The following is a 26,194-nucleotide window of genomic DNA, read 5'->3' on the forward strand; positions in this document are numbered from 1 at the left end:
AGGACACTGGTGCCCTGCAGCAGCACCAGATTTTGGGAACAGGGGGCACGAGGGCACTGGTGCCCTGCGGCAGCACCAGATTTTGGGAACAGGGGGCACGAGGGCAGTGGTGCCCTGCAGCAGCACCGGATTTTGGGAAGGGGATAGCAAGAGAAATTGAGAGGAAGCATCAAAAAGCATCCTGGTGCAGAGCAGCTGGAAGTCTCTTATCCAAGAGTTATGGGAAAGAAAATAGAAATGATTGCTGCAGAAAGTGGCTGTTGAGCAGTAAGGTGATAACCTTCCCGAAAGGAGGGTGCAACCAGAAAGTAAACTGACCCAAAGGAGGCACGAAACCATGGATGGACACCTTGAATACTGTGAGGTGTGTGGTTGGAAAAGACAGGTAAGAGTTCTTCCCACCAGACTTGTTTTCGAATCCCACCCTCCTTGGCCTTTTGGCTGGCACCATGGGCCCTGCTCTCCCTCCGCAGTGAAACGATGCAGAGGTGCCATGGAGGGCAGACCAGACCCCCACGACCCCCTTGGTTAAATGCAGCACTCCCCTACAGAGCATCCTGCACCATCAGCTTTATCACAGGAACGAGACACCACCTTATGAAGCCACCAAAAATTTATTAGGTACAAAACACATTTACAGCAGATGGTGTGAGCCACACTCTCACAGCTGAATTCCAGGTGGACAGAGAACAAGAGCAGGGCACAGGCTTTGCTTCACAAGGAACCAGTTCAACTCTCACAACGCAGCCCAACAAAAGCACGTGTAGCAGAAACAGCCTCAAAGCACCACCTTTTTCAGTTTACATTTCTTATTTGAACCATTGAGCTACTGTTGCTATTTGGGGTTTAAGAGAAACAATACAAATGAAATGTTTTAAAAAAACACCCTACAAAATCACACTCTTGGAAGGCAGCTGACATTTCTGGACTACTGTGGATGTCCAAATGAAAAAAGAGGCAGACTGGGGTCTGGTAGGCAATATAATCAGTGTTTAGTGCCCTAATTTACATTTCACTAGCCAGAAGGTTCTGTCTGAGAAAAAAATGCTGATTTTGTAAGGGAAAAAAAAGAGATAATGAGCTGTACAGGAGTACTGCAGACATGGGGAATTAAACCAAAAGGTCTTCAGCTTCCAAAGGTGTCTAAGTGCTGGAAAATGCAAACTGCTCTTCCAAAAAAAAAACCCAACAAAAGGAAAACTGTTCCTCCACAGCTGTTCACTGAAGTCTGATGGAAGCAACTTGCATGAGAAGAATCTGTGGAATAAGCAACTCACCTGGTTTTAACGCTGTAAATATTGAGTAAACCTTGGGCCCAGCAGCACAAAAATCCTTCTGGATTTATAATGAGCAACATAAACTTGGCCCAGTGCTGCTCCAACTCGAGAATGACAGTACTGACTTTCCTGGGAACAGAATAAGAACTTCAAACCACACTGCTTGCAAGGCTTCCTGCATGAAGGAAGCACAGAGCTGAGACAACACTTCAGGGACTGTGTCTATGGAGCATTCACTGCCATGTTCCCAGGGACCCTGTGCTACTCTGCAGCTTCCCCCTGCCAAAGCTGTGTTTACCCATGATGACAGCTGGGTGAACCACCACTACCATGTAAGGCCTTCCAAGAAAAGCTTCTGACTCACGTCCGTGGCTTTGCAGCAGAAAAGGAGGGAGTCCCAGGACCAGCCATAACACACTGACCCTGGGGAAGGCAGCCATGTGAGAAGGGCCCAGGCCCCATGGCTGCTCTGTGCTGTTATCCCAGGAGAACACCTGCTTGCTCTGGAACATGTCTCAGGAGAGTTTATGTGTTCAGTTCCCAGGACCCGGATTTCTTTCCTGAGTGTCCATATCTAAGCTCTGCTCAAATATCCAGCATGTCCACCAGAGCAGAGAGGTGGAGCTCAGAGGCAGCTTCGGCCTCCTTGGCCGCCCTGAGGAGCTGCTGCAAGTGTTTCAGTCTGTCTGACAGCGCAGGGCTTCGCTCTGCCTCCAAAACCTTGTGCCCCTCTTGACTCCTGGCCTGGACAGAAGGAAAAGAGACAAGACTGAGAGTTTCTCCCAAGGTAATTCCCACTAGAGGTTTTGCAACTACTGCACTCCTCAGAGCTTTAGTCAATGCTCAGAATTCATCTTATCTTACCTCCTGAGCAGGTGATGTGGGACTCTTCACCAACGGGCAGGTGACAGCTGAGGTGGACAGCAGAGACTGGGGAAGGTAGAGAGGAAGACCTAAGAGACCCCCAAGGGGCTCAACATCCTCAGTGAGGTATCGGTGCAACTGTTCTTCAAACCTACATGGGAAGACCAAGAGCACCAGTAACCAGCAGGTTAACACTAAGAGTTTTGGGTTTAGAAGTGTCTGAACTCCACAGTCTGACATAGCCCAGTGCTATTTCAAAAATCCACTACATAAGAATGTGGTACAGAAAGGAGCCACACACACTGAAGGCATCCACCTGATGGGAAAGGCAGAAGAGACAAAAACCTCTTGGGTCAACCTCAAAAGCTTTAGTTCTTTCCCCTCTGTGATCTGCATTGCTACAAACTGACATCCCATAGAGAAGTTTATAGACATTTGTGACACAGCAGACACACAGTCCACTGTACACATTGTACTGCTTCAGTTCTGGTGGCATGTATGACCACAGAGTTTCCAAGCATTCCTGAAAGGTCCAAGAATTTGTACCATCCTGGACTGTTCCTGGGATGCAAGTAGGAGACAGCAGGGAACTGCACTGATGTGCTTGATGAAATGAGATGTAACTGGAGATAGTCTGGGCTGTTTTCTAGCACTGTTCAGCTTCCCATTCCATACAAGTTACAAATTGTTTACAACCCTGGGCTGAAGCAGCAGAGATGCTGCTCTGGGAACTTACCTCCTATTTTCTAGTTTTTCCAGTTGCAACTGTGCCAACAGATGTTCCTGGGCCAAAGACATGTCTGTGAATTCATCTGCACTGGGAATGCTCACTTCCTGACCTGACAGCTTGCTTGTGTCATACTGATCTGGCATCATGGCGATGCTGGAGGGTTTCTTAAAAGACTGGGGAGATTTTATCCTTGCCCTGTGAGGGGAAGGGAAAAAACCAACAAACAAAAGCACAGGAATTGGCATGAGTGTCTTGATTTTTCCCTGCTAGCTTGAAGACTGGAAACAGCAGAGAATGAGAAGTGATCATTTGGAGAAATAATGCTCTTGTGCCAGGGTCCAACACACTACCACCTGTGCATGGGATTAGAAAGCAACTCATCTGACAGGAGCTGAGGATTCACCCCAAACATCACCCACTACACAGCAGAGCTGCAGCTAAGCCTCCAAGAGGAAAGAAAGTAGCTTGCCTCTGAATGAGGCTAGGGAAGTGAGCTAGACTCTGGAGAACTCAAATACTTTATAATGCCACACAGCTCTAAGGCATCCTTCCCTCTCAACCCATCCAACATTTTCTCAACCTCACAGTTTTCTCTCCGTGCTTCAAACAAGTCCAACTCCAAAGCCTCAGCAGCAATTTTTGGCTGAAGTTCATTTCTCCTCTTACAGCACTTTCAGCACTCCCCAAGCAATCAGTTTCTCTGAGAGCTGAGTAACCTCTACAAATAAAATCTACCTACTGCTCTGTCTCAGCACAGAGATGTGTACAGGCACACTCTGGGAGGATGCCATACACTGATTTTCAGCACTGTTGAGGTCCCAAACAACCTCCTTGGAATTCTCCATGAACAGCTGCATGTTACTCCCTGCCACAGGCAGTGTCAGCACCCCCTCACCTCTCGTGGCCTTGCCGGATCTCCTCCTGCGTGCGCAGTCTGGCCTGGTCCCATGAAAAAGGGAGAGTGTAGTTCTTTAAATGCTCCTTGAAGAAGTACACACGAATCTGACCATCTTCACTTACTGCTTCTGTGAACAAACCCAAGCCCAATATAATAATTTGCAAAGATTTTCTCCTTCAGAAGAAAAGCTCGTTATTAAAAAGGGAATTTGGGGAAAAAGGAAGTGTTCACTTTCAAACAGTTTTCAGTTGTAACCTGTTTGCAAAAAGAAGCCATCTTGAACTCAACAGATACCAGATTATTGGCAGTGTGTGAAATGCTGCTTTCCATTAGTTTTAAAAATTCTATTGCATCCAAACTCAATGGATTAAGTAGTGATTTCATTCAAAGAAGCTCCCTGCAGTTAAGCCAAAAACCACGCACACCTGAAGCTGAAGGCGAACAGAATTTGAGATGAACTTCACTAATCCATGGAAGTGCTAATTAATTAACTGGCAGCCTGCCATCCCAGCTGACAAGGCTTCTGAGGGGCAATTCCTGGCCTTTGCTTAAAGCAAACTCTCTCACACTGGGAGGGCAGGGCTGGAAGACTCTTAACCAGAGGCACATTTGTAATCATAAGATCATGTGAAGTCATAACTAATAGTAAACACACGCTCCAAAGAGAAGACGGATGTGCAGAACCACAGCAAGGCCACAGCTCCCTCCCTGCTACGTGTCACTTGTTGCCATGCATAAAGACACCACTGTTATTAAACACCATCACAAAAGGAGTATCATCCATGTTGCAGGAGCAATACCTGGAGCAATTGGCAATTTGGGTGGTTTCCAATCTCTCAATTTATGATCAATGCAGACTGCCAAGATACAATCCCAAGGGATCTCATCAACAGAAGGTCCATCTTCATCAGAGTTCCCAGCTGTTCTGTTTTTCCACTTTCTGTAAGTTTTGCTCAGCAGATTCTCCACCTGAGACTGAATCAGTGGTTGAGTGTGGGAAGAACTTGCAATCTGGGAGACATACTGAAAAATCATGTGGCAAACAGGACGCCAAGGAGCTGCCAAACAAAAAAACCCAAAGTAAACTGCAAGAATTTGTGCCAGAAGCAAGGCAGCACAGGCACACCTTGGAGAATCATGAGCTGCCAAGATATTACTGTTGTGTGAAGTACCTACCACCTAAGGGAGGCAGATCTAGGTATGGAATCTGGAAGGACAGCACAGCCTTCTTCAGCCAGGCCAGGTGATCTGGCATGTTCCACTGCAGGTGGGGCAACAGCTTGTTACCCCCAGGTTCTGAAAACTCTGTCACAGGCCAAGACAAGTCACAAAGGTGCTCTGAGGATGCCACATCTGCCAGAAACTGCAGCACACTGTTGTAGAGCTCTATGATGACCCCAGGCTCCTGGGAGGGCAGGCCAGCCAAACGCCTCTCCTTCCAGTCATGGTAGAAGCGCTTGCCAAATTCACCATCAATCCCACTCTCAATGTACTCCTGAAGGGTCTGACTGCAGAGCTCAAGGGAGTCAGGACACCGTGAAACCAGCCAGCCCACAGCCACAGAGATCTAGGACGCACAAACCAGAGGTAGTTGGAAACTGCTCTGCAGTGATCAGGACACAAAGGATTCAATCCTGCAACCCTAAGTTTGATGTTACACTATTCAAGGGAGTATGCAGGGAAGTGCAAATAAATCAGCTATCATCATCCCAATGTTTTCAAGAATAGTTCTCCAACTAGGTGGCCATAAACTAAATTCCCACACAGCAGGCTCAAAAGACAGAGAAAAGAGGCTGTTCATGAGGTACAGGTGTGCAGTGGAATTCCCTGCTGCAGGACACTGGGGATGTTGAAAACTTATCCAGGAAAAATTGGACAGACTCAGAAATGAGCCCATGGTGACTATATCCAGAGAAGCCATGTGTGATCCTGGCAGTCCTTGAACTGCAGAGATGTTAAGCTGTGAGGGTTTGTGGGGCAGCATCACTCTGGGCCTGTCAGGGAGAGATCTGTACAATCCTTCCTCACTAACAGAACATGGAGAGGACAGAGGCGTCTCTCAGTCCCATCCACCAAGATGGGATAATACTGAGGGGGTGTCATGGCAGCCAGAAAAGCTACAAAATGTCCTCTGCATTTCAGGACTGTGAGCTTAAGGATAAACAGGTTTACTCAACCACCAGCACTTGTCTCGTGAGCAGCAACACAGGCAAGGCAGACAAGAGTGGACTTGGGTCAATCCATGAATTTTGGTCTCAGTGCAGGTTTCAGTACTACACAGACTAAATTATCTTTTTTTGTAGCAAGTCGCACTGACCTCTGGTCAGTGAAAATAGAACAGTCACAAATAATGGAAAGTAGCAGAAATGTTTCATTTCAGAATAGTTCTGGCTGATGTTGGAATCACTATTAACAAGCAAGCACCCCACTCCAGCAGAGTCAGGTGTGTGGGAAAATTGTTAAAACAGCTTAAAAACCCCCACCATGTTACAGAAAATCCAACGGAAAAAATATCCCATTACACAAGACTCAGCTGCTGTTTAAGCTACTGAGAATATAATAATTTGTTATCTCTTGCTGTCCTTACCTTTCTTGTGCCTTCCAAGTCATTGACAGAGCCTGGGAGCTCCACAATAGTGTAGTCTGAAATAAGCTGGGCTGAAATCAAGTCCTGCAGCATCAAACCTTAAAAAATAAGAAAATTCACCATTTACAGAGAAAGAACACACCTCCTCTGAGCACACACCCTGCATTACATTCACAGCATCACTGCTCTCCTCCATCTCTGCCCAGAGATTCTCAGATCAAATACTGTGTGTGAATGAAAACTTGAAGCCAAAACTGATGAGCTCTTAAGGCCTCAGGATTTCTAGCAAAGCTCTGAGAAATGCTGAACTTCCCAGGCTCTCCCTTTACTGGATGAGGTTATTGAAAGGCTGCACCAGCCACAACAGTCCCACTTGGGGCAGCCTAAAACATTCATGTTCTCAAGACACAGAAATAATTTACATACCATCTTCTACTTCTTTTTCCAGGGCCTCCTCTTCCTGACTGGGAACCAGAACCACCAAAGGAACTATGGGGTGGAAAGGTTTGGCCTGAAGCAACTGTTTCAGCTGCAGCAAAGCTGAGAGCCAATACACATCATCTTCTGCAACATCTTCACTCCTAACTCGGGGTGGCAGGAGAAGAATGAGGCCACTGGTCCCCAGCAAGTCTTTCTGTGTCTCAGCCATTTCAAGCTCAGAGTCAGAGAGTGCACCTTGTGCCGCCTGGACAGGCAACAGAAATGACAACAGTAATGTAGCTAAACAAAACTATTTTTATATCAAACTCTTCAGTTTATTATCATCACCACTCAGCTCTGACATCTCCTCCCAGGAGCTCTACAAAACCCAAGACACTGAGCTGTTACCACCAACATGGATGTTTCTGACAGGTGCAGGTGAGCACAAAAATGCCCTTCAGCACCTGACTTAGGACAGGAATCGGTGACTGAGGTTCTGCTACTGCAGATGGTTACAAACAAGATAAAAATCCATCTTTTGTTTCTGGTCTTTGGACTCGATGATCCTTGTGGGTCCCTTCCAACTCAGAATATTCTGTAACAACTCCATCCTTACCAGTATCATCTCCCTCCACCTGACAGGACACAAGATCCACTGCAAAAGAGCCCACCCTGCTTTTATGGCCTCTTAGGTATCATGAAATTGTTCTCACTTACCTTTATACACACATTGACTTTAATGCTTCTGCTCCCCTGCACACCAGGAGAGCTAAACAATGTCAGTGTTTGAATTCTGCCTTCTGTATGTGAAGTGTTTTTCTTACAGGTTTTGTCTCCCATAAACTTGGCTTTCAACCAATCCATCAGTATCCTAGCAAAAAAGAAAAGGTGGGATTTTGAGGGTTTTGTTGTCAGAAATGGCATTTTAGGGGTTTAGTATCACCACCTCTAAGACACCACAATTTATCATAATCCTCTGTATTTAGGTTATGATAAATAACCCTAATAAAGAGCTGTGAATTGTCCTGAAATTATCATATATCAAAGTTCTGCTTTCAGTATGAGCAAAAAGAATTAAACAATGTTAGATAATACAGATTAGTGTAATAAATTCTTTAGAGTGCTCTGGAGAAGAAAAACGAATTGGAAATTTGACATGGTACAGGGTAAAATACATCAAGGACTGCATACTACTATTGCTCTTCTACCTAAATAAAAGAAGTCTGCCCTGTTTCAGAAAGGAAATCAGCTCTTCCACTCACCTGCTGGGATCATCCTTGGCATATTCATCATCACTTGGCAACACCAAGAGCACCTTCCAAAAAACCTGTTCTTGCTGAACCGGAATATGTTCAGTGATTAGTGAGACGAGATCCAAGGGAGTCCAAGCTAAATCACTTAAAGAGAGACAGAAGCTGATGAAAGGACCCACCTCAGTGCTCTTTCCCACCTGAGAAATGTCTGAACATTGAACAAGTTACAATACTTTAAGCAGTAACTGTTCAATTAATTCTTTATATCTGTTGCCCACCTGTTTCACCATAGACAAGATGCCTTCAGGATTTGTAGCTGCTAAATCTGTTACATGAGCCTTATTTTGGGGATTTCAGGACCATGCATGTGTTGCTTTACTTCCACACTGATCCAGTACACACCCAGGCCTCTGGGGTGCATGAGGAGCCACAGGAAGCCAGGGCTCTTGCTGCACTTTTAAACACCTCCATGCCACAAGCCAGGTCTCTAACAGCCAATTTGCTCTTCCATGTCACCCAGGTACAAAATCACCCCCCATAATATCCATCAGATCCTTAAGTTACACCTCAAAGGATCAGATGGCCTAATACCTTCATTAAATTAGCTTTAGTGGAAGGTGTCCCTGCCCATGGCAGGCAGAGGAGTTGGAACCAACGGAATGATCTTTAAGGTCCTTTCCAACTAAAACCATTCAATGGTTCTATGATCACAGAATCAATTAGGTTGGAAAAGACCTCCGAGATCATCAAGTCCAACCCTTGGTCCAACTCCAGTCCCTTTACCAGATCATGGCACTCAGTGTCACGGCCAATCTCAGCTGAAAAACCTCCAGGCATGGGGAATCCACCCCCTCTCTGGGCAGCCCATTCCAATGCCTGAGCACTCTCTCTGCAAACAAGTTTTTTCTGATCTCCAATTTCCTCTGGCAGAGCTTGAGCCCATCGTGCCCCCTTGTCCTATTGCTGAGTGCCTGGGAGAAGAGACCAACCCCCACCTGGCCAGAACTTCCCTTCACGCAGTTCCAGACAGTGCTGAGGTCACCTCTGAGCCTCCTCTTCTCCAGGCTAAACACCCCCAGCTCCCTCAGCCTCTCCCCACAGCACTTGTGCTCCAGTCCCTTCTCCAGCCTCGTTGCTCTTCTCTGGCCCCTGCTCCAGCCCCTCAATCTCTTGCCTCAACTGAGGGGCCCAGAACTGAACACAACACTCAAGGTGTGGCCTCCCCAAGGCAGAGTCCAGGGGAAGGGTCACTGCCCTGGGCCTGCTGGCCATGCTAGTTTGGATCCAGGCCAGGATCCCATTGGCCTTCTTGGCCACCTGGGCACACTGGTGGCTCCTGTTGAGCTTCCTGTCCCTCAGTCCCCCCAGGTCCCTTTCTGCCTGGCTGCTCTCCAGCCACTCTGTGCCCAGCCTGGAGCGCTGCAGGGGGTTGGGGTGGCCAAAGGGAAGGATCCGGCACAGGATCCTCCTGTTTCCCTTACTTCCAAAATACTCACAGAAGCAAGGCTGCACATGGACATCCAGGCATGATTAGCCACACCTTACTGCCATTTTTCAGATCTCTGGCCCTTCTGTTACAGCTTGCTTTGAATGAAAACAAGAACCAAACCCCTGCATACCTTACCAACTGCTGGTAGAAGTGCTGAACTTTCATTTCGTGCACTGTCTTGTTTCTCAGCCAGTTCAACCTGGAAAACAAAATATTCTTGGTTATATTTTTTTGTATAAAACAAGTACTTAAACTAAATTTAAGAAACACTGAGGCATGAGAAATACCACAGAGGCCTTAGAAAGTAGCGGTTAATAGATTTACTTGGATTTTCAGTCTTGGTCATGGCATTTGTGCAGAAAGTCTTTTGGGGGCTACTTAAGACCAAACAGTTTTCCAAAACCACTAACACTCACAATGAAAGAATTTTTGGTAACTTCTGTTCCACAAATCTACCAGACTGCCAACTGATGCCACTAGAAGTATCCTTACCTGGTGCAAGAGATTCCCAGCTTTCCTCCATTCCCCAGGTTTACAAATCTCTTGCACAAGTTCTCCATGGCTATAGGCCACTCTGCACTGGGAGACAATGCTTTCAGTTGGTGCTTTGAATCCATTCCACAGGGAGCAGCTGGAAATGCCCTCATTTGACGTTTCAATTTTGTTCGAGCTGCCACTGCTTCCCTCCACCTTTGGAAGAGAACACATAAATAGGTCACATTAATAAACTCCTCTGCAGACCTTTGTCATCAGATATTTGTATACTGACCACAACAGCAACCACAAAACATTGAGCACATATCCAAAAAAACAAGTGTCCATCAAAAAGAATACAAGGATAAACTATTACAAGTTTCTAGACAGGATGAAGCTGAAATCTTCTACCAAGCTCATTACCTGACTCCCACTAGGTGTGCTTCCCTTCCCATGTACAGCTGAGTAATTTAGCAGAGGCTGATAATGAGACTGTAAGGTCTACCCTTATCACAGAGACAAGACAGCAAAAACTATCTCAAAAAGAACACAACCAGACAGCTGTAGTTCCATCTCTATTCACAGCTCCTCTCCAACATTCCCAAGAAAAGCAGTTGTGTCCCAGGACGGTAACTCACCGTTTTAAGTACTTGCAGAAACACTGGAGCTCCTGAAGGGTTTCCTTGGCAATCTGGAAAATCTCATCCTCCAGAGAGAGCTCCATGAAGTGACCACACACTTCTTCTGAGCACCGGGCAATACGGGCCTGTCGGTCTCGTTCTAAGGCACATCTAGTTCCAAAGGAAACAAAGAGCTCTAGTCAGGTGAACACCTGCAGCAATGACAATTCTATTGGCTGAGGTGCAAACAGGGAAGGCCACGACATTTAGGAAACCAAACTATAGCACTCAGCGTGTTGTACATACCTTAACTCACTGGTTGAAGCTTCTTTAACACTCTCCTTTATTACTTCTTCCATTAATTCCAAACCCAGCAACTGGCTCAACTGCTTTATTACCTGTTCTCTTTCCTGCTTTTGCCTGGAAGGACAGATAAAAGATTTACACAGGTGAAAAAATTCCACTGGCAATTTGGCATTACACACTGTGTCAAACAGTTAATTTGCCTAAAACTGAGTTCCCACTAGCTGGTTTCTAAAGATAAAGAGCTTTGAATGGAACCAGGTTTCCCTCAAAAATACAGATGACAATGTGGTTATTTGAGGGAAATATTTACCCATGAGCAACCTGACCTGGTGAGTGGCATCCCTGCCCATGGCAGGGGGTTGAACCTGATGATCTTTAGGTCCATTCCAACACAAATCTCTCTATGACTTATTTATTCTTACACCAGTAAGCTACAAACAAGTAGCTCACTCAGAAGGAAAAGTTCCTGCATATAGCAGAGCTGGGATGCATGTCCCTTTCTGAAAGCTCTGGATGAATAAAAGTTCCTAAAATTCCCACCCCATGTTTTCACAGTGGCTCTGTGAGGTCATTGAAATGCTAACTAGCAGATCACCTGAGAACACAGAAAGGACACCCTGTCTGCATGACCCCAGGGAGTTCAAGGTGAGACAGCTCTGTCAGGTGGGAGAAAGACATGGGGCTTGAGCACAGTGAAAGGATTCAGGTTGGCACCAGGGGTCCTTCCATTGTCACAGGGTGTTCCCAGCCCACCCTGACTCACCTCTCTTCCTCCACTCTGCGCTGTTCCTCCTGGGCACGCTGCCTTTCCACACTAAGAACACTTCCAGTCACTTGTCTGAGGATCTCTCCTGTAACTTCAGTCACGAGCTCCTCCACAGTGGCCTCTGAGGTGCTGTGCAGAAACAGCAAATCTCTTTTCAAAGCCAGGAAGTTTTCATTCAAGGTCTCAGTTCTGTGCTTTTCTCCTCACACTTTTCTCTTTGTGGTGGGCTGACTCCACCCACTATCCAAGCACCCACACTGCCACTGGATCACTCCCCTCCCCACACTGGGACAGGGAAGAAAGTAGGAAAAAAAGAAAACTCATCCATGAAGGTAAAAATACTGTAACAGGGAAAGGGAAAACCCCCATGCCTTCAGCAGGCAAAGCAAAGACTGCCAGCCACCACTTCCCATGGGCAGAGCAATGCCCAGTCTCTAATCAATGTCTGTCCTGAAAGCCAGAAAGCCACATCATCTTCCTCTAACCCAGTTTTATTGCTGACCATGACACCACATGGAATGGACTTCAGCCAGTCTGGGTCAGCTGTCCCAGTTCAGCAATAACCAAAACAGTGGTGGAATAATAATTGTTTGGGTCATATTCCACATCTACAACTCTACCAACTGCCCTGGAGAAGTAATGTTTATGAAGTAGCCAGATCTCAACTTGCTCCTCTTGTCCCTGTTCCCTTCCACAACACGGGTTTCTTGCAAGGCAAAGCTTCCAGAGGTTTGGCTGAGCCTTGCCTTAGGCCACCTGGCATGTGACAACAGTGAAAGACACCCGAAGAAAGGTCTGACTTCCCCTCAACCACATCAGTAACACCACAGATCTTGCAGTGCTTAGTTTTATGATCTTCAGACAAGGGGATGGAATGGCAAATGGCACCTTTGGTGACACACTCCAGGAGAACCAGCAAGAAATGCTCTTTACCAGATAGCAGCGGCCACGTAAGCTGCTCCTGCTCTGCCCACTTCTCTGCACTCTCCTTTGAGGACGTCGTGCAAGAGCCCATCCACCACACTGGCAATGTCCTGAAATAAAGCAGAGGAAGCAGCTGAAGCAAGGCCCAGTCCTCTTTGGGGTGGCCTGGGTGTAAACTGGGCATAAAGCCCTCCAGACTTGTTCCACTGACTGTAACTCACAGCATCATCTGTATTTCTGCTTATAAACTGAGCCAACTTAACCAAACACAACGGCCTGAAAATCTTAGACTACTTAGAAGGTTGGTAACAGTCCAGAAACAAAAGCAGCTTTCTGTATTAAATTTGGGCAAGTCAAGTTAGGAAATCATAACTGCAGTTATGGTAAAATCAAAAGTGAGCAATTCAGATCTACAGAAAGCCCTGTGAGACTTGGCTATCAGCCAGAAGCAGCAAGGAGCTCAGCTGCTGCTGGCTGGTAGGGAGGAGGGTTACTCCCCAAGAAGTAACATAGTAAGAATTCACAGGACTCTGCAGGTGCACAAAACCAGCCAGGATGAAATAATATAAACATGGGACTTGTGAGAGACAGGTTTTAACCAACTGAAGTTTCTAGCATGGTGGTGTGTAACTCTTTTAGCCAATGAGCTGTGGTCCTAACCCTGTATAAACTGTGTGCTATGTGTAATAAAAGGTCTTCACTATGAATCTCACAGATTGTGTGGAGTCCAGTTCCTCCACCGTTTATTTTTTGTTTACTTTGCATAACTAAGAAGAGAAGGTATTAAAGGATTCCTATTTGCTTACTTTAGACTTTCTCTCATTCTAGCTGACTTGATTCCAAAAAATTCACTGAAATGTGGCCACATTCAGGTAGAATATGGCAGCTGTGCTGTACAAAGCAATGGGACACCCTGAGATTCACTCAGCATTAGCACAAACACGTGTGGGAGGGACAAAAATAGCACAACTACACAGGGTGCACATTCAAGACCCAACATTAATGGTCACGTACCCACAAGCAGAAACTTTGTCATGCCTCACTTGAAATAAATGCACATTCCAGAAAACTAAAAAACCCTCAGAATTTAGTTATCTTTCCTAACCTAAGTTACCTTTTTTTGTATTTCACAGATCTTTCCCAAATATTTCACGATGGGTCTATGCTTGCCTACCGTGTCTGTGTAGCCAGGCTGAGGCTTTGGAGGGAGCAGCTCGGGCTGAGCAGCAGGCTGGGAGATGGGCTGAGCAGGAGGCAGGGCTGGCACCAGCTGACAAGGCAACAGCGAGGGCAGATGAGCTGGGGGCTGGACTCTTCCTGCTGCAGCCTCTGAGCCCACACCTCTGCTTTCCACTCTTCCTTCTTGGGAGAAGAGACAAGAATAATTAAGAAAAACAGGTCAGTCACACACAGAAGCAAAACTGTTACCTTCAAAACCTGGCTCGTCTGATAAAACTCATTGGGTCATAAAACAAGTCTAACAGAAGCTTGTTGCCTAAAAGTTAAAAACACAATTATCAGAGAGACTAGTTCCTATTTATGAATATTTTATACAAAATATTCAAACACTTCACTGCACATTACCTCCAGTACCAAGCACATACATTTCCAACAAAACAACTGTTTCAAAGTGAGCACACCTCACACCTACAAAAATATCTGTACTTTCAGCAAGGACAGAAAAGCACACGCTCAACTAACCTGAAAACCAACAGTTGAGGAAAGAGATTGAGGGGCTGGAGCGGGGCCAGAGAAGAGCAACGAGGCTGGAGAAGGGACTGGAGCACAAGTGCTGTGGGGAGAGGCTGAGGGAGCTGGGGGTGTTTAGCCTGGAGAAGAGGAGGCTCAGAGGTGACCTCAGCACAGTCTGGAACTGCGTGAAGGGAAGTTCTGGCCAGGTGGGGGTTGGTCTCTTCTCCCAGGCACTCAGCAATAGGACAAGGGGGCACGATGGGCTCAAGCTCTGCCAGGGGAAATTGGAGAGCAGAAAAAACTTGTTTGCAGAGAGAGTGCTCAGGCATTGGAATGGGCTGCCCAGAGAGGGGGTGGATTCCTCATCCCTGGAGGTTTTTCAACTGAGCTTGGCCGTGGCACTGAGTGCCATGATCTGGTAAATGGACTGGATTTGGACCAAGGGTTGGACTTGATGATCTCGGAGGTCTTTTCCAACCCAATCCATTCTATGGTTCTGTGATTATACACACAGTGAGAACAAACAGCTGCAAATCAAATCATGCAAACTGCAAAGGGAAGCTGGTTTTCTGGAGAAGGCAAATATCTGATAATTTCCCCTATGCTAGCAAAATTTGACTCAATTCTCACCGTGTGTTTCCAGAATTGGGAAATACACTTTATCAGTCAGGCTGTTCTTGGCTTTTATAGATAGACAAATAAATATATCTGAGCAACCTGTTCTAGTGGAGCGTGCTCTTGCCACATCAAGCGTGTTGGAACTACATGAGCTTTAAGGTCCCATTCTGTGACTCTGTGGTTATGATTTACACTTTAAAATTTTCATTACATTCACATTTCCAACATCATTTCAATCCCTCTCAGCCAAGAACAGTTTCTGCTTTGTAAAATAAAACTGCTCTCAGCAGTATGTTCCTGAGCAGTACCTAAAATGCATGTTTGCTCTCACCTGTTGTTTCCATGCTGGGTTTTTGGCTACTACCAGCTTGATCCACAGGGGTGGTTCCACCAATATACTTGTTCTGTCCGTTGAAGCTGGACACAGGCACGTGGTGTGGCACTGGGGGCAAAGGCCCCCCATTCACAATCTCCCCAACTGAGACAGTGAGCTTCTGCCTGACAAAGATGGATTTCCGTGGCTTGGGTAACCCGTCTGGCTCCAGGAAAGCCGAGCGATTCAGCTCCACGTAAGCCCTGGGGAAAAACCAAAATAACAGTCAGGAGTTAAAAGTAAAAGTTAAAAGCTCCAGTAACCTGTATGTGTTCGGTTTGGACACTTACAGCTTCAAAATAGAATGCTGACAGCAAAGAGAAAAGAGACCAAAAAATCCCCAGTTTTGTGAAATTTCTAATTCTGCTTTTCAAAATGTCGTTTGCACAGCACAGCCACTGAACAGCATGAAGTGCTGAGCCACTTTGTTCTGGTACAAATTGTCTGGTAATTATAGAAACGAGTGTACCATGGGTTAAAAGTTACACATTAAACTAAGCTGCACATTTCAATAGGATGAAATGGTAAAGATCCAAGATTTTGTAGCATTAGAGTCAAGGTTTTACAAGTTTGACGGGTCATGTCACTGAACAAAGAAAAGGCAGAAATCCAACAGTGATGAAGATGCTTCAAGATCACCCAAGGGATGAAGACAAGAGACCACCACCCAAATTCGAAGCCAAAAAAGGAAAGCTCTGCCCAAGATTTAGTCCAGCCATTAATATGGAAATTAGAAGGTCTTAACTATGAACTTAAGACTATAAATGGCTTATTTTACACAAACAACTCAGCCAAGTTTTGCCCAGTATGAACTGGCTGTGCCTCCAATGTTGTCAATAAATACTTTGTTGCTATTAGAGTACAAAACTTTCTCTTAGCAGTCCTGTTTTTACGGTGTTTTTCACTTATCCCTGACAGCAAACAGACCACTAATTGTCATGCTCAAGTTTGGAGTTTTTCCCTTCTGCAGTCTTTTGAGATTCCAGGTTTGGATGAACACACCTTACACTGTATGGATTTCCATGGCAGACCTGTGAACTGCCTCCAACATCCTCTAAGAACTAGCCTGCCATTTCAGCTTCATCCCACCCTGCAGGCATCACCACAATATGCAGTTTCCAAGAAGCAGAACCATCTCCTCATTTCCAACAGAGCCCCAGTTTACAACAATTCAATGGCAAGACAAGAACTTACACTGATTTTTTTCCTACTGGCTTATCTACAGTGTCTCTTTCTAGAAAAGAAGTCCCTGGAGTCCACTGGAGACTGATCTCAACATGCAGTTTTTCCTTTGGGGGAAATGTTTCCCTCTTGTTTTTACCACCCTTGAGAAGGCTGAAGGAATTTTGATCTTTCAAATCCCTTGTCATCTCACCAAGCCAAGGGAAAAAAGAAGCCAGTGCCAAGAGCACCAAAAAATGGTGCTGTGGGAAGTGTTCTCTCCTATGAGACAAGGTGAGGAAGTTTGGACTGTGCAGCCCAGACAGAGAAGGCTCCAGGGGGACTTCAGAGTCCCTTCCAGTGTCTAAAGGGGCTCCAAGAGAGCTGGGGAGGGACTTTGGACAAATGCAGCGACAGGACAAGGGGGAATGGCTTCCCACTGACAGAAGGCAGCGTTAGATGGAATATTGGGAAGGAATTTTTCCCTGTGAGGGTAGTGAGACCCTGGCAGAGGTTGCCCAGAGAAGTTGTGGCTGTCCCTGGATCCCTGGAAGTGTCCAAGGCCAAGACAGACAGGGCTTGGACCAACCTGGGTTAGTGGAAGGTGTCCCTGCTCATGGCAGGGGGTGGAATGAGATGAGCTTTGAGGTCCCTTCCAACCCAAACCATTCTGTGACTCTATGAAGTAGCTACAGGGATACAGACTCCATTTCTTGAGGGAAAGATGCAAAATTAAGGAACTTCTCATAACTACAGCAATAAAAACTAGAACAGATTATTAAAATTTGCACCCACCAGTATCCCAGTATCAGGAGCAGCTCCCCCATATCAGCCCTTCACCTGACACCAGTCTGACCCCTCCCAGACATCATTTCTTTCACACTTACCCATCTGATACACTCAGGCCATAATAACTGATAAAATCAGCTGCCTCCTCACAATCTTTGAACAGCAGCATGCGGACCAGGTGCTCCAGGGGAAAGGCTGTGCATCTCTGGGTGCTCAGAGTGTAGGCAATATTGAGGGATTTGAGACCATCTTTACGAATCTGGGGGAAGAGAAAAGAAAAAGCCACATAACTACCAAGAAAGAATCAAAATCTAATATTAAGTGTACAATAAATGACAAAATAATGTTTTATACATCAATACTTTGTCATCAAATATCCACACAAACAACTATTCAGATTTAACTTTCTTTTTAAAATCTATGCACTTGCTTTCTTTCCAGTTTCTGTTCCTCTTTCATGATGCTCATTTTGAGCATCTCTCTTTGTGAATCTTGTGCACAAAAAACACCTTGCAAGGGCTTCTGAAAGTGCAGGTTCATATTTACTTTGCAAGACTCTCACACCTGCTTCTGCTTTCCAGATATTATTTTCAGGCCAAATACATATTGCGACACAGTTATGGGGAAAAATTGCCAAGAAGAGCATTTTAGTATTTCCCTTTTATATCACAGCAGAAAGGTCATGATAAATTTTTAACATTTCTGAAGAAGCAACAGCAACACTATTTTTAAAGCTCAATACCTACTAAGTTTTCTGCTAAATCCCAGACTGTTATACTGATTACTACTTAAAAAAATATATATCCTTTTTCTTACCTGGTTGAAATAACCATGTAAGAGACAGGCATTCAGATAGGAAGCTGTTTGCACGAGCTTGAAAAACCTCACAAAGTTGTTGCTGTTTAATGCAGCAAAAGCCTGAACTGCAAACCTAACTTCAGGCGAGTTTCTAACCTCTGGATGAAACTGCTGAACTTCTCTGGGGAGACAAAAGGACAGAGACAAACCTTTGGCTTTAATATTAACAAACACAACAGCAATCTGTTAACAACACAGAATTAAAATTAGGAGCATTACAATTTGTCTGGACCTAATCACAGAACCATAGAATGGATTGGGTTGGAAAAGACCTCCAAGATCATCAAGTCCAACCCTTGGGCCAACTCCAGTCCCTTTACCAGATCATGGCACTCAGTGCCACGGCCAAGCTCAGTTGAAAACCCTCCAGGGATGGGGAATCCACCCCCTCTCTGGGCAGCCCATTCCAATGCCTGAGCACTCTCTCTGCAAACAAGTTTTTTCTCATCTCTGACTTCAATTTCTCCTGGCAGAGCTTGAGCCCATCGTGCCCCCTTGTCCTATTGCTGAGTGCCTGGGAGAAGAGACCAACCCCCACCTGGCCGGAACTTCCCTTTGGTAAGTTCTAGACAGTGCTGAGGTCACCTCTGAGCCTCCTCTTCTAAACTTAATTCTTTCCAAAGGCAAAGAGAAAACAAGCAGTGTTTTGTTTCCACCTGAGAATATCCCCCTTGTTGAGATTCAGCAAGACATTATAGCCTCGGAACTCTGCTTCACTCTTGCAGGAAATCCCCTTGTTAGCCAGGTCCTGATACATCTCCTTCAAGCTCTGCAGGCATTTAGTCATGTTCTCATTGTTGATTTTGGCATCAAAGGAAGACATGGGCTCTTCACACAAGTGGTGAGCACAGTGGATGTGAAAGCGAGTGCACTTCTCAATCAGAGACACCATCAGCGGGTTGCAGAGATGTTGCTGGGTTATGTCCTAACCAGAATGATAAAAAATGCATTACACATAATCTAAACAAGTTGAAGAGCAGAGTCACCTGGCACTACCTTTGAAAAACTCATTTCACTGTATTTGAGTCACTGTGCAATTCAAAACGTTTGAATGACTATTGCTTTTTGCTTCACTGTGTTACACTGATGTGATCTGTTACCTTCTGTCACCAAACACCTCCATCCACAGGGCTCACCTTTCTTATTCCACGAGTCCTGTTCCAGACAAAGTCATACCATTCCCGGTAGTTTCCTTCTCCTTGATCCATAATGTTTGTCACTAAATAGTCCATGGTCATGCTCAGCACCTCAGAGGGTCTCAATTCATGGGGCAAAGGTTCCTCCTGATCTGCTGAAGATCTGCTATATTCCTTGATTGCTGCTGCATGATCCACCTGCAAGATGTGGAGAAAAGAATCAAAATCCAAGAGGTATGGACAACTTTTCAGGAGTAAAGAAGATTTCATCCCATCTATGCCTTTGCTTCAGTAAGGAGCAGACTATTAAAGTGGTGACTTAGTCTCAAACTCATAACCTTCAAGACAATATATATATTGTTATACATAATTACATACAATATGTAATTATAGTTTTAGAACTACAGTACTAAAATAAAAGACAACTTAGAGTGAAAAAGCAATTCTTTAGCCTTCTTGTTTTCCAATGGAGAATTAAAAGAACTAATGAAATTAAAACCAAAGCCTACAGAAATTGAAATGAAAGCCTACAGAATTTTTCCACCAGATTGAACCCAGCAATAAACTAAACAACACTGACAGCTTTAATGAGCAGCAGGATAACAGATATCCTGGCAATCTCATACCTTGTCAGATCCCAGCAGCAATTCAAAGGTGCTGAGCTGGTTTCTTGTCTCCCTCATGTAACGCTCCTTTTCAGGACACATGTCAGGGCAAGTGCCAACAACAGTTTTTGCTTTGTCAAGATCAGTCCTTTTTATCCGAGCTAAAAAATAAAAAAAAATTTGAACAAACACTAAGCATCCCTTGGGTTTGGCTTTTACCCATGACAAGCTGTCCTAGTTGAGCAGGAGGGACCAGTTGACACTGTGTGGGGGTGATCAAAGCTGTGTATTCTACCCCCTCTATTCATTCCCCAAGGACAATGGGCCATTAGCAGCAGCTGCCCAGGGAGCCATTATCACCTTCACACCCAGCCTGAGGGGGGCGGAGCTGCTAATGGGCCATCAACAGTTCAACACCCCCTTGCTCCCAGAGTTAATCACCCATTGTGTGAGTCCCCGCCCAGGGGGAGGGACTGGGTGCTCCCTGAGGGTACATAAGCGGTGGGTAAGAAGACTTTGGTAACTTCTCGTCGGATCCAGAGGAGCAGCAGGACCTCGACAGGAGGAGATCCCTGCTCTCGCCCAGACCACAGCCCTCACCTGCACCAAAAGGTTTTTCATTTCCTTTTGCTCTGGACTTGGGGGAACCACAGGGGTCTCAGCACAAGGGCAAACAAACCCCCTTGGGTTTGTGCCCCAGGACACTGGGTTATACTGCTGAGTTTTTGTGAGCTGAAAGCAATTTCCCTTTTGTGTCAGTGTTTTTATTGTAATATTATTATTAAATTTTAGCTCTGACTTATAATCTCTCTCGTGGTGAGTTCATTTCCCCTGCTGGTTCGCCATTAAACCAGCACACAAGCTATTACCCTGAGGTGCCAAAAGAGCCCTGACCACACAAGGCTATACACACACCTTGATGTAGTAAGAAATGCACAACGATGGGGCTCCCTCACTCTGGGGCCTGTCCAGGACTGCACATATTGACTGTTCTGTGTCCTAAGTAAGCACCAGCACTGTCAAAATTCCACAATAAGTGGACAAGAAATTTGTTTGTTGATAGTAAAACTGAGATCTTAGATTGAAAGTAGGGTCAGTTTTGAAACTGCAAGAAAGGATGGAAGGGTTTACAACCAGCACTGTTGGCCACTTCCTGAAATAATTGCCAGCTGTGTATAATTTGACTTTAGAGAAACACTAGAGGCCTTGGCACAGGGTGCCCAAAGAAGCTGTGGCTGCCCCATCCCTGGGAGTGTCCAAGGCCAGGCTGGACAGGGCTTGGAGCAACCTGGGATAGTGGAAGGTGTCTCTGCCCATGGCAGGAGGTGGGACTGGACGAGCTTTAAGGCCCCTTCCAATCCAAACCATTCCATGGTTCTACAAAATGCAGTTAGGCTTAGAGAGGCAAATATCCCTGGGTGCCCTCCTTCACAGAAGATGAACTGTCTGCCCTTCCCTTTACACAAGAAATTGCAGCTGCAATAAGTATAACAGATTTTTTGTGTGTGTTCTACAGAAGAAAAAAAAATATACTAGATGAGTACTTTACAGAGTGCTCCATGTTAAACTCCCATTTCCACAATATCACAACAGCTTTGCAACAAATACCACTTCCATTTTCCCAGCAGAGAGGCAGATGTTAGTGCTCATTAACTGGTGCAGTTACCTTGCCGCATGATTTTGTCCCTTTGGTCCAAAAGCCGGTATCTGTCTTCGGATGTCTCTGCCACCAATCCCACCAGGTTACTCAGAGATGACAGTGAAGCTCCCAAGGCCTCTGAGCTCTGCCCTTCTGAACTGGAGTCAAACAGATCTGCTTCAAACTGCAGTGCCTTTCGAAGACCAGGCTTCTTTGCTGGAGAACTAAAAAGAACAGGGTTTTTTAGCAATAATAATACCCTAGTGCATGTCCTGGTCTTAATTCACTGTTCTTCAGGATACCAGCATCTATTTAGAAAGTATTTTGTTCACAAGGCAACACATAAAGGAAGTACATTTGGATGCGCTAAGGCTGTTCTGAGCTGACACCAGCACTGGGAGTTACTCTGGTTAAATCCTCAGCACTGCCCTGACAATGCTGCCACGTGGTTTTGGATTGTGGGGAAAGCTTCAGCCTCTGTGCAACAGAAAAGGTATCACTGAAAGTGTCTTAGAGAGCACAGAAACAGATGGCTCTTGTAGCACTTTTGACCACTGTGGCACAGCAGTTTGTATTTTAAGCTAGGAACTGGCCTGCTGGCTTCAGAAAAAAAACAAGTTCTTCTTATAGAAAGAGAGGTTATTAAAAGATTTTACAGGGCAAACATTTTTTAGCTCAAGGAACTTTGATTCCTTTAACACATTACTAATTTTATAGTTATATGACTACACATATCCAAATACTTTTGTCAGACTAGATAGAAAGGTGACAACCCTGCACTTCCATGCCTACCACAAAGCAGGAGGATTCCTGTGCAAACTGTTCACTCAAAGCGAGACAAGACAATGATCCAAACTACTCTGAAAAGGAGACTCTCATTCCACAGAGCTCTAACTGCCCACAAAGGAAACTGCTCACTTCAGGAGCTTATTGAATCACAGCCCCTCACAGTGTCATTCTGCTCAGCCCTAGTTTGGCTCTCACTGTCATTCTGTTCCCTCAAGCTTCACTGCTGCAGGTGCTTTACGTTGTTATGAACAAAATATTCCAAAGAAATTCAGAGACCAAAGTAAAAGTCTTTAACACTCAGTTAGGAGCATCTTTCTGACAAACTGTGAGAGCTGTGTGTTTGTGATTCAGACAAACCAGAAGAGAAGGGAAACACACTCTTTGACCAGAACACGACTGTTTGGCACACACTGATCGTCATTTTTCTCCAGGCTCCCCATTTCCCAGCAGGTGGATTCCCAGAAGAGCAGACATACCTTCTCCCAGGCATGACACTGCTGGCAGAGGATCTCACTGAAGGTTTCCGAAGAGGGGAATGCTGATAGCTTTGCTCTTCACTGCTTTGCCTTCCCTCATCTTCCCCTGCTTTCTTCTCCTTGGATGAAAATTCTCTTTTTGCTGGACCTGAAATGACACATACACATGAAATCTGCCAAGCAGTTTAAACAACAGCCCCTTCTTGACCCCTTGGGTGTGGTAGGGAGTACTTTGTTATACAAAAATACTATCAGAAAATAAAACTAAGTCACAGTTTTGTACATGCATGCAAAACTTTCAGTACAACTTGCAATAGAAGTTAAGTTTCTATCAACTGCTATCAGGGTCTGTAAAGAATAAGTATTTTTCAACAAAATATCACTTAGCAATAACTGCAGTTGTCAGTAGATTGTTAGTACATGAAGTCTGATCGTCATCCAGATGAAAGTTCTCTTGGGTTTGGGATATAATCCACAAGTCAGAACTTCCCAAGGAATATGAAATCCATTTCACCTGTGTAAATCACAACTCTCTGTGCTCTTGATGAACTATTCTAAGTATTTCACATACCCAAGCACAGACTGAAGTCAGCACGAGTTACACCTGCAGGGGGGAGAATTCTCATGGGAACAATTTTTAAACCAGTTGGATTTCTTGAATCCTCTCAGAATAGTTATTTTAAAATGCTGCCAGGGATGTAACACCACAACACAATGGCAAAGGCAAAGAGGTAGCCCTAGAGCTGCTGCTTCAAGATGTTAATTCCCAGGAAGACAACTCTGCAGCTGTTTGTTCCCTGGCAGGTGAGGCTGCGGTTGGTCAAAGCTGAGGTGAACCTTTCACATGCTGCAGGTGAAATGCATCCCCAGGCTGGCATCTCCCAGGTACATGTGCTGCACTCATAAAGCTACAGAAAGGGAAGCTCGTGACAATTCCACTATTTGCCTGGGCATTGAACAACCTCCTCCTAAGTAGCACCTGGAATCCAGGCTTCCCAATTTTAAATGCTGTAGGTTGTTCTCTTTTTTGGTTCAAACAGCATCTAACTGTTGAAACACAGAACAGCAACCTCAGCAAAACAGACACCCACTCCTTAACTTGGGTTCCAGGACACTTCCCTGAAAACTGGAAGCCCACACCCCAGTCCATGTTCTGAGGCAGGCAGCAAGGCATTTCAAACTGGGTTTCCTTACACCCCCAAAGAAATCCTGCTTGTACATAGAAGCACAAAGTTAACATCACCATATTCCTCTTGTGTGGCCATATAAAGGATTTCTAAATTCTCCTGTAAAACTACACCATCATTTCAGGTGTCTTCAGCTCTTTCCCATGGCTGAAACAGCATTTGGCTTCAGATCAAGCAAAATGTCTTAGACAACAGGAATTCAGCACAATTTTCAACCATGATCTCTCCTACTATGGAGATAATTTTGGCATCATTCTCAGCACATCAAGAGAAGAGCAGCTAGCATAGTGTTTATACATCACCAAGTAATTTGGAAACAGACTTACTCATCTTCTTCTTTTGCCAAAATGTTACTATGTCTTTGTGTAACTCTTTTGCTTTTTTCCTGGCAAGAGCTGCAGAGGCCTGAAAGAAAACAAACACAGAGAGCAGGAAAAGCTATCGACATCACACCATTAAAACTCACAGGGCAGTTTTGCCAGAGAAACATTTACCAACTCCCACAAAATCCTGACTGCTGCAATTTAACTTCTCACTTAATATCTGCATGCAATGAGCTGGACTGGTTTCCACAAAAAAATGCTGCTTCTCTAAGAGCTACACCAAACTTAGAGCACTAAGTTAAACCAAACCAAAAGGTTAAACCAAAGGTGTGTTTTTAAGCACAGAACAGGATCAGACCATACAGACTCTGAGCTCCCTGCTCAACACACCTCAGTGCTGGCACCTAAAGACCATTCAGCTCCACCAAGGACAGGTACACCTTTCACCAGACCAGGTTGCTCCACGCCCCATCTAATATAGCCCTGAACACTTAAAGGATGGGGCAGCCACAAATTCTTTGGGAAACTTGTGGCAGAGCCTCGCCACCCTCACAGGGAACAATTTATTCTTAACATCTAACACCAGTAACTCTTTTAGTTTAAACTCTTCCCCCTTGTCCTCTCCCTACGTTAACCCTGCAAAGTCACTCTCCCTCTTTCTTGTAAGCCTCCTTAAGGCACTGGAAGGGGCTCTAAGGTATCCCTGAACGCTGAATACTCCCAGTCCTTGAGCCGTCCACTTCTGATACTCACATGGTCAAAAAAGTGAACAATGGCCATTTTCTTATTGCGCCTAGTCATGATCCGCCGAACTTTGACGAACTGGCCGAAGTGCTTTTCCAGCACGGTCCTGTCGTTGAGGTAATCGGGGATGTTCTTGCACTGGATGGACGTCAGCTCGGCGGGCGACAGGCCCCCCAGTCCCTCCGTGCTGTCGCTGCCGCGGGGCCGGCGGGCGGGGGCGGCGGGGGCCGCATCTGTGACGGGAAGGGACACGACAGCAGTCAGAAAGCGGGGCGACAGCAGCCAGAGAGGTGGGCGGCCCCACCGCCCCCGCCGCTCACCTTCCCGGGGGAGGTCCCGGGGCTCCGGCGGCGGCGGCTCCTCGGCGGCCCCGCGGTCGGTGCCGGCGCCCTCCCCGCGCTCGCGGTGCTCACGGGCCTGGCTGCGCAGCATCTCCTCCAACGTGCGGCCGAACAGGGCCCCGCCGCGGGGCCGGCTCAGCATCACCGCCCGCTTCTCCGGTGGCAGCGCCGCCCGCCTCGGGGAGCGCTCCCGCTCCTCCTTCCGCTTCAGCCCCTTGGGCGCCGGCTCCCCCGGCTCCTCCAGCAGCGCCCGCGGGCCCCTCTCCTCCGGCCGGCCCGGCCGCGGCACCGAGAAGGGCTCCCGGGCCGCCGCCGCCTCGGGGCCCGGCTCGGGCGCGAAGCCGAAGGGCGGCGAGAAGGCGAAGGCGGCGGGAGCGGCCGGGCCCTTCTCCGCCTCGCCGCCCGGCACCGGCTTGAAGGAGGCGGCGGCGGCGGCACTCTCGGGAGTCTTGAAGCGGAACTCGGGCGCCGTGAAGGCTCCGCCACCGCTCGGCGCCTCACTCGGGCCCGAGAAGCCACCCAGGCTGGTGGGCGGCCTGAAGCTGAACCCCGAGTCCCCCACCGGGGCCGGCGCCTGGCCCAGCGCGTAGGGCGACCCGAAGGCCGCGGAGGGCCCGGGGACGAAGGAGAGGCTGGCGGGGCCGCCGCCCTGGCCGAACACGGCAGGTTGGCCGAAGCGCAGCGGCGGCGGGAAGGAGGGCGGGCCGCGGAACGGACCCCGGGCCGACATGGCGGAGCGGCCCCCACAGAGCGGGGCGGAGCGCGGCGCGCATGCGCAGGGAGGGGACCCCCGGCGGCGCGCGGGAGACGGTGTGTGCGTGGGGGGCGGGGCGAGGGCGGGGAGCGGGTTGGGGG

At 46.6% G+C, this 26,194-nt stretch overlaps 1 protein-coding gene across 2 annotated transcripts; it reads right to left on the minus strand.

Annotated features, from left to right (window-relative positions):
* Positions 1–601: 601 nt before the first annotated feature.
* Positions 602–26,120, minus strand: MCM3AP (minichromosome maintenance complex component 3 associated protein). Of its 2 annotated transcripts, none has more exons than XM_071562043.1 (28): positions 25,319–26,120; positions 25,008–25,231; positions 24,258–24,336; positions 22,745–22,892; positions 21,507–21,703; positions 19,862–20,001; positions 19,236–19,433; positions 18,756–19,024; positions 18,058–18,220; positions 17,340–17,500; positions 15,250–15,494; positions 13,783–13,967; positions 12,618–12,718; positions 11,682–11,813; positions 10,919–11,032; positions 10,631–10,783; positions 10,011–10,208; positions 9,649–9,717; positions 8,039–8,173; positions 7,494–7,647; positions 6,783–7,041; positions 6,357–6,454; positions 4,946–5,336; positions 4,570–4,827; positions 3,767–3,896; positions 2,878–3,066; positions 2,142–2,292; positions 602–2,021 (listed from the first exon to the last, which is right to left on the minus strand). In XM_071562043.1, the coding sequence occupies exons 1-28, from the start codon at positions 26,067–26,069 to the stop codon at positions 1,863–1,865; spliced, it is 5,451 nt and encodes a 1,816-aa protein (XP_071418144.1). In that variant the 5' UTR covers positions 26,070–26,120; the 3' UTR covers positions 602–1,862. The 2 variants fall into 2 exon arrangements, with proteins under 2 accessions (XP_071418144.1, XP_071418143.1); XM_071562042.1 differs by having other exon boundaries at positions 13,783–13,970.
* Between the last annotated feature and the right edge of the window lie 74 nt (positions 26,121–26,194).

The sequence above is a fragment of the Pithys albifrons genome, chromosome 8 (genome assembly GCF_047495875.1).
Source record: "Pithys albifrons albifrons isolate INPA30051 chromosome 8, PitAlb_v1, whole genome shotgun sequence".
Lineage (NCBI taxonomy): Eukaryota > Metazoa > Chordata > Aves > Passeriformes > Thamnophilidae > Pithys > Pithys albifrons.

Coding starts and splice junctions, on each gene's coding strand:
- MCM3AP (XM_071562042.1), bottom strand. CDS start 26,069: ATGTCGGCCCGGGGTCCGTTCCGCGGCCCGCCCTCCTTCCCGCCGCCG. Junction 9,718..10,010: donor CTGGGAATCTCTTGCACCAG/GTAAGGATACTT, acceptor TTTGTTTTCCAG/GTTGAACTGGCTGAGAAACA. Junction 8,174..9,648: donor TTCTACCAGCAGTTGGTAAG/GTATGCAGGGGT, acceptor TCTCTCTTTAAG/TGATTTAGCTTGGACTCCCT.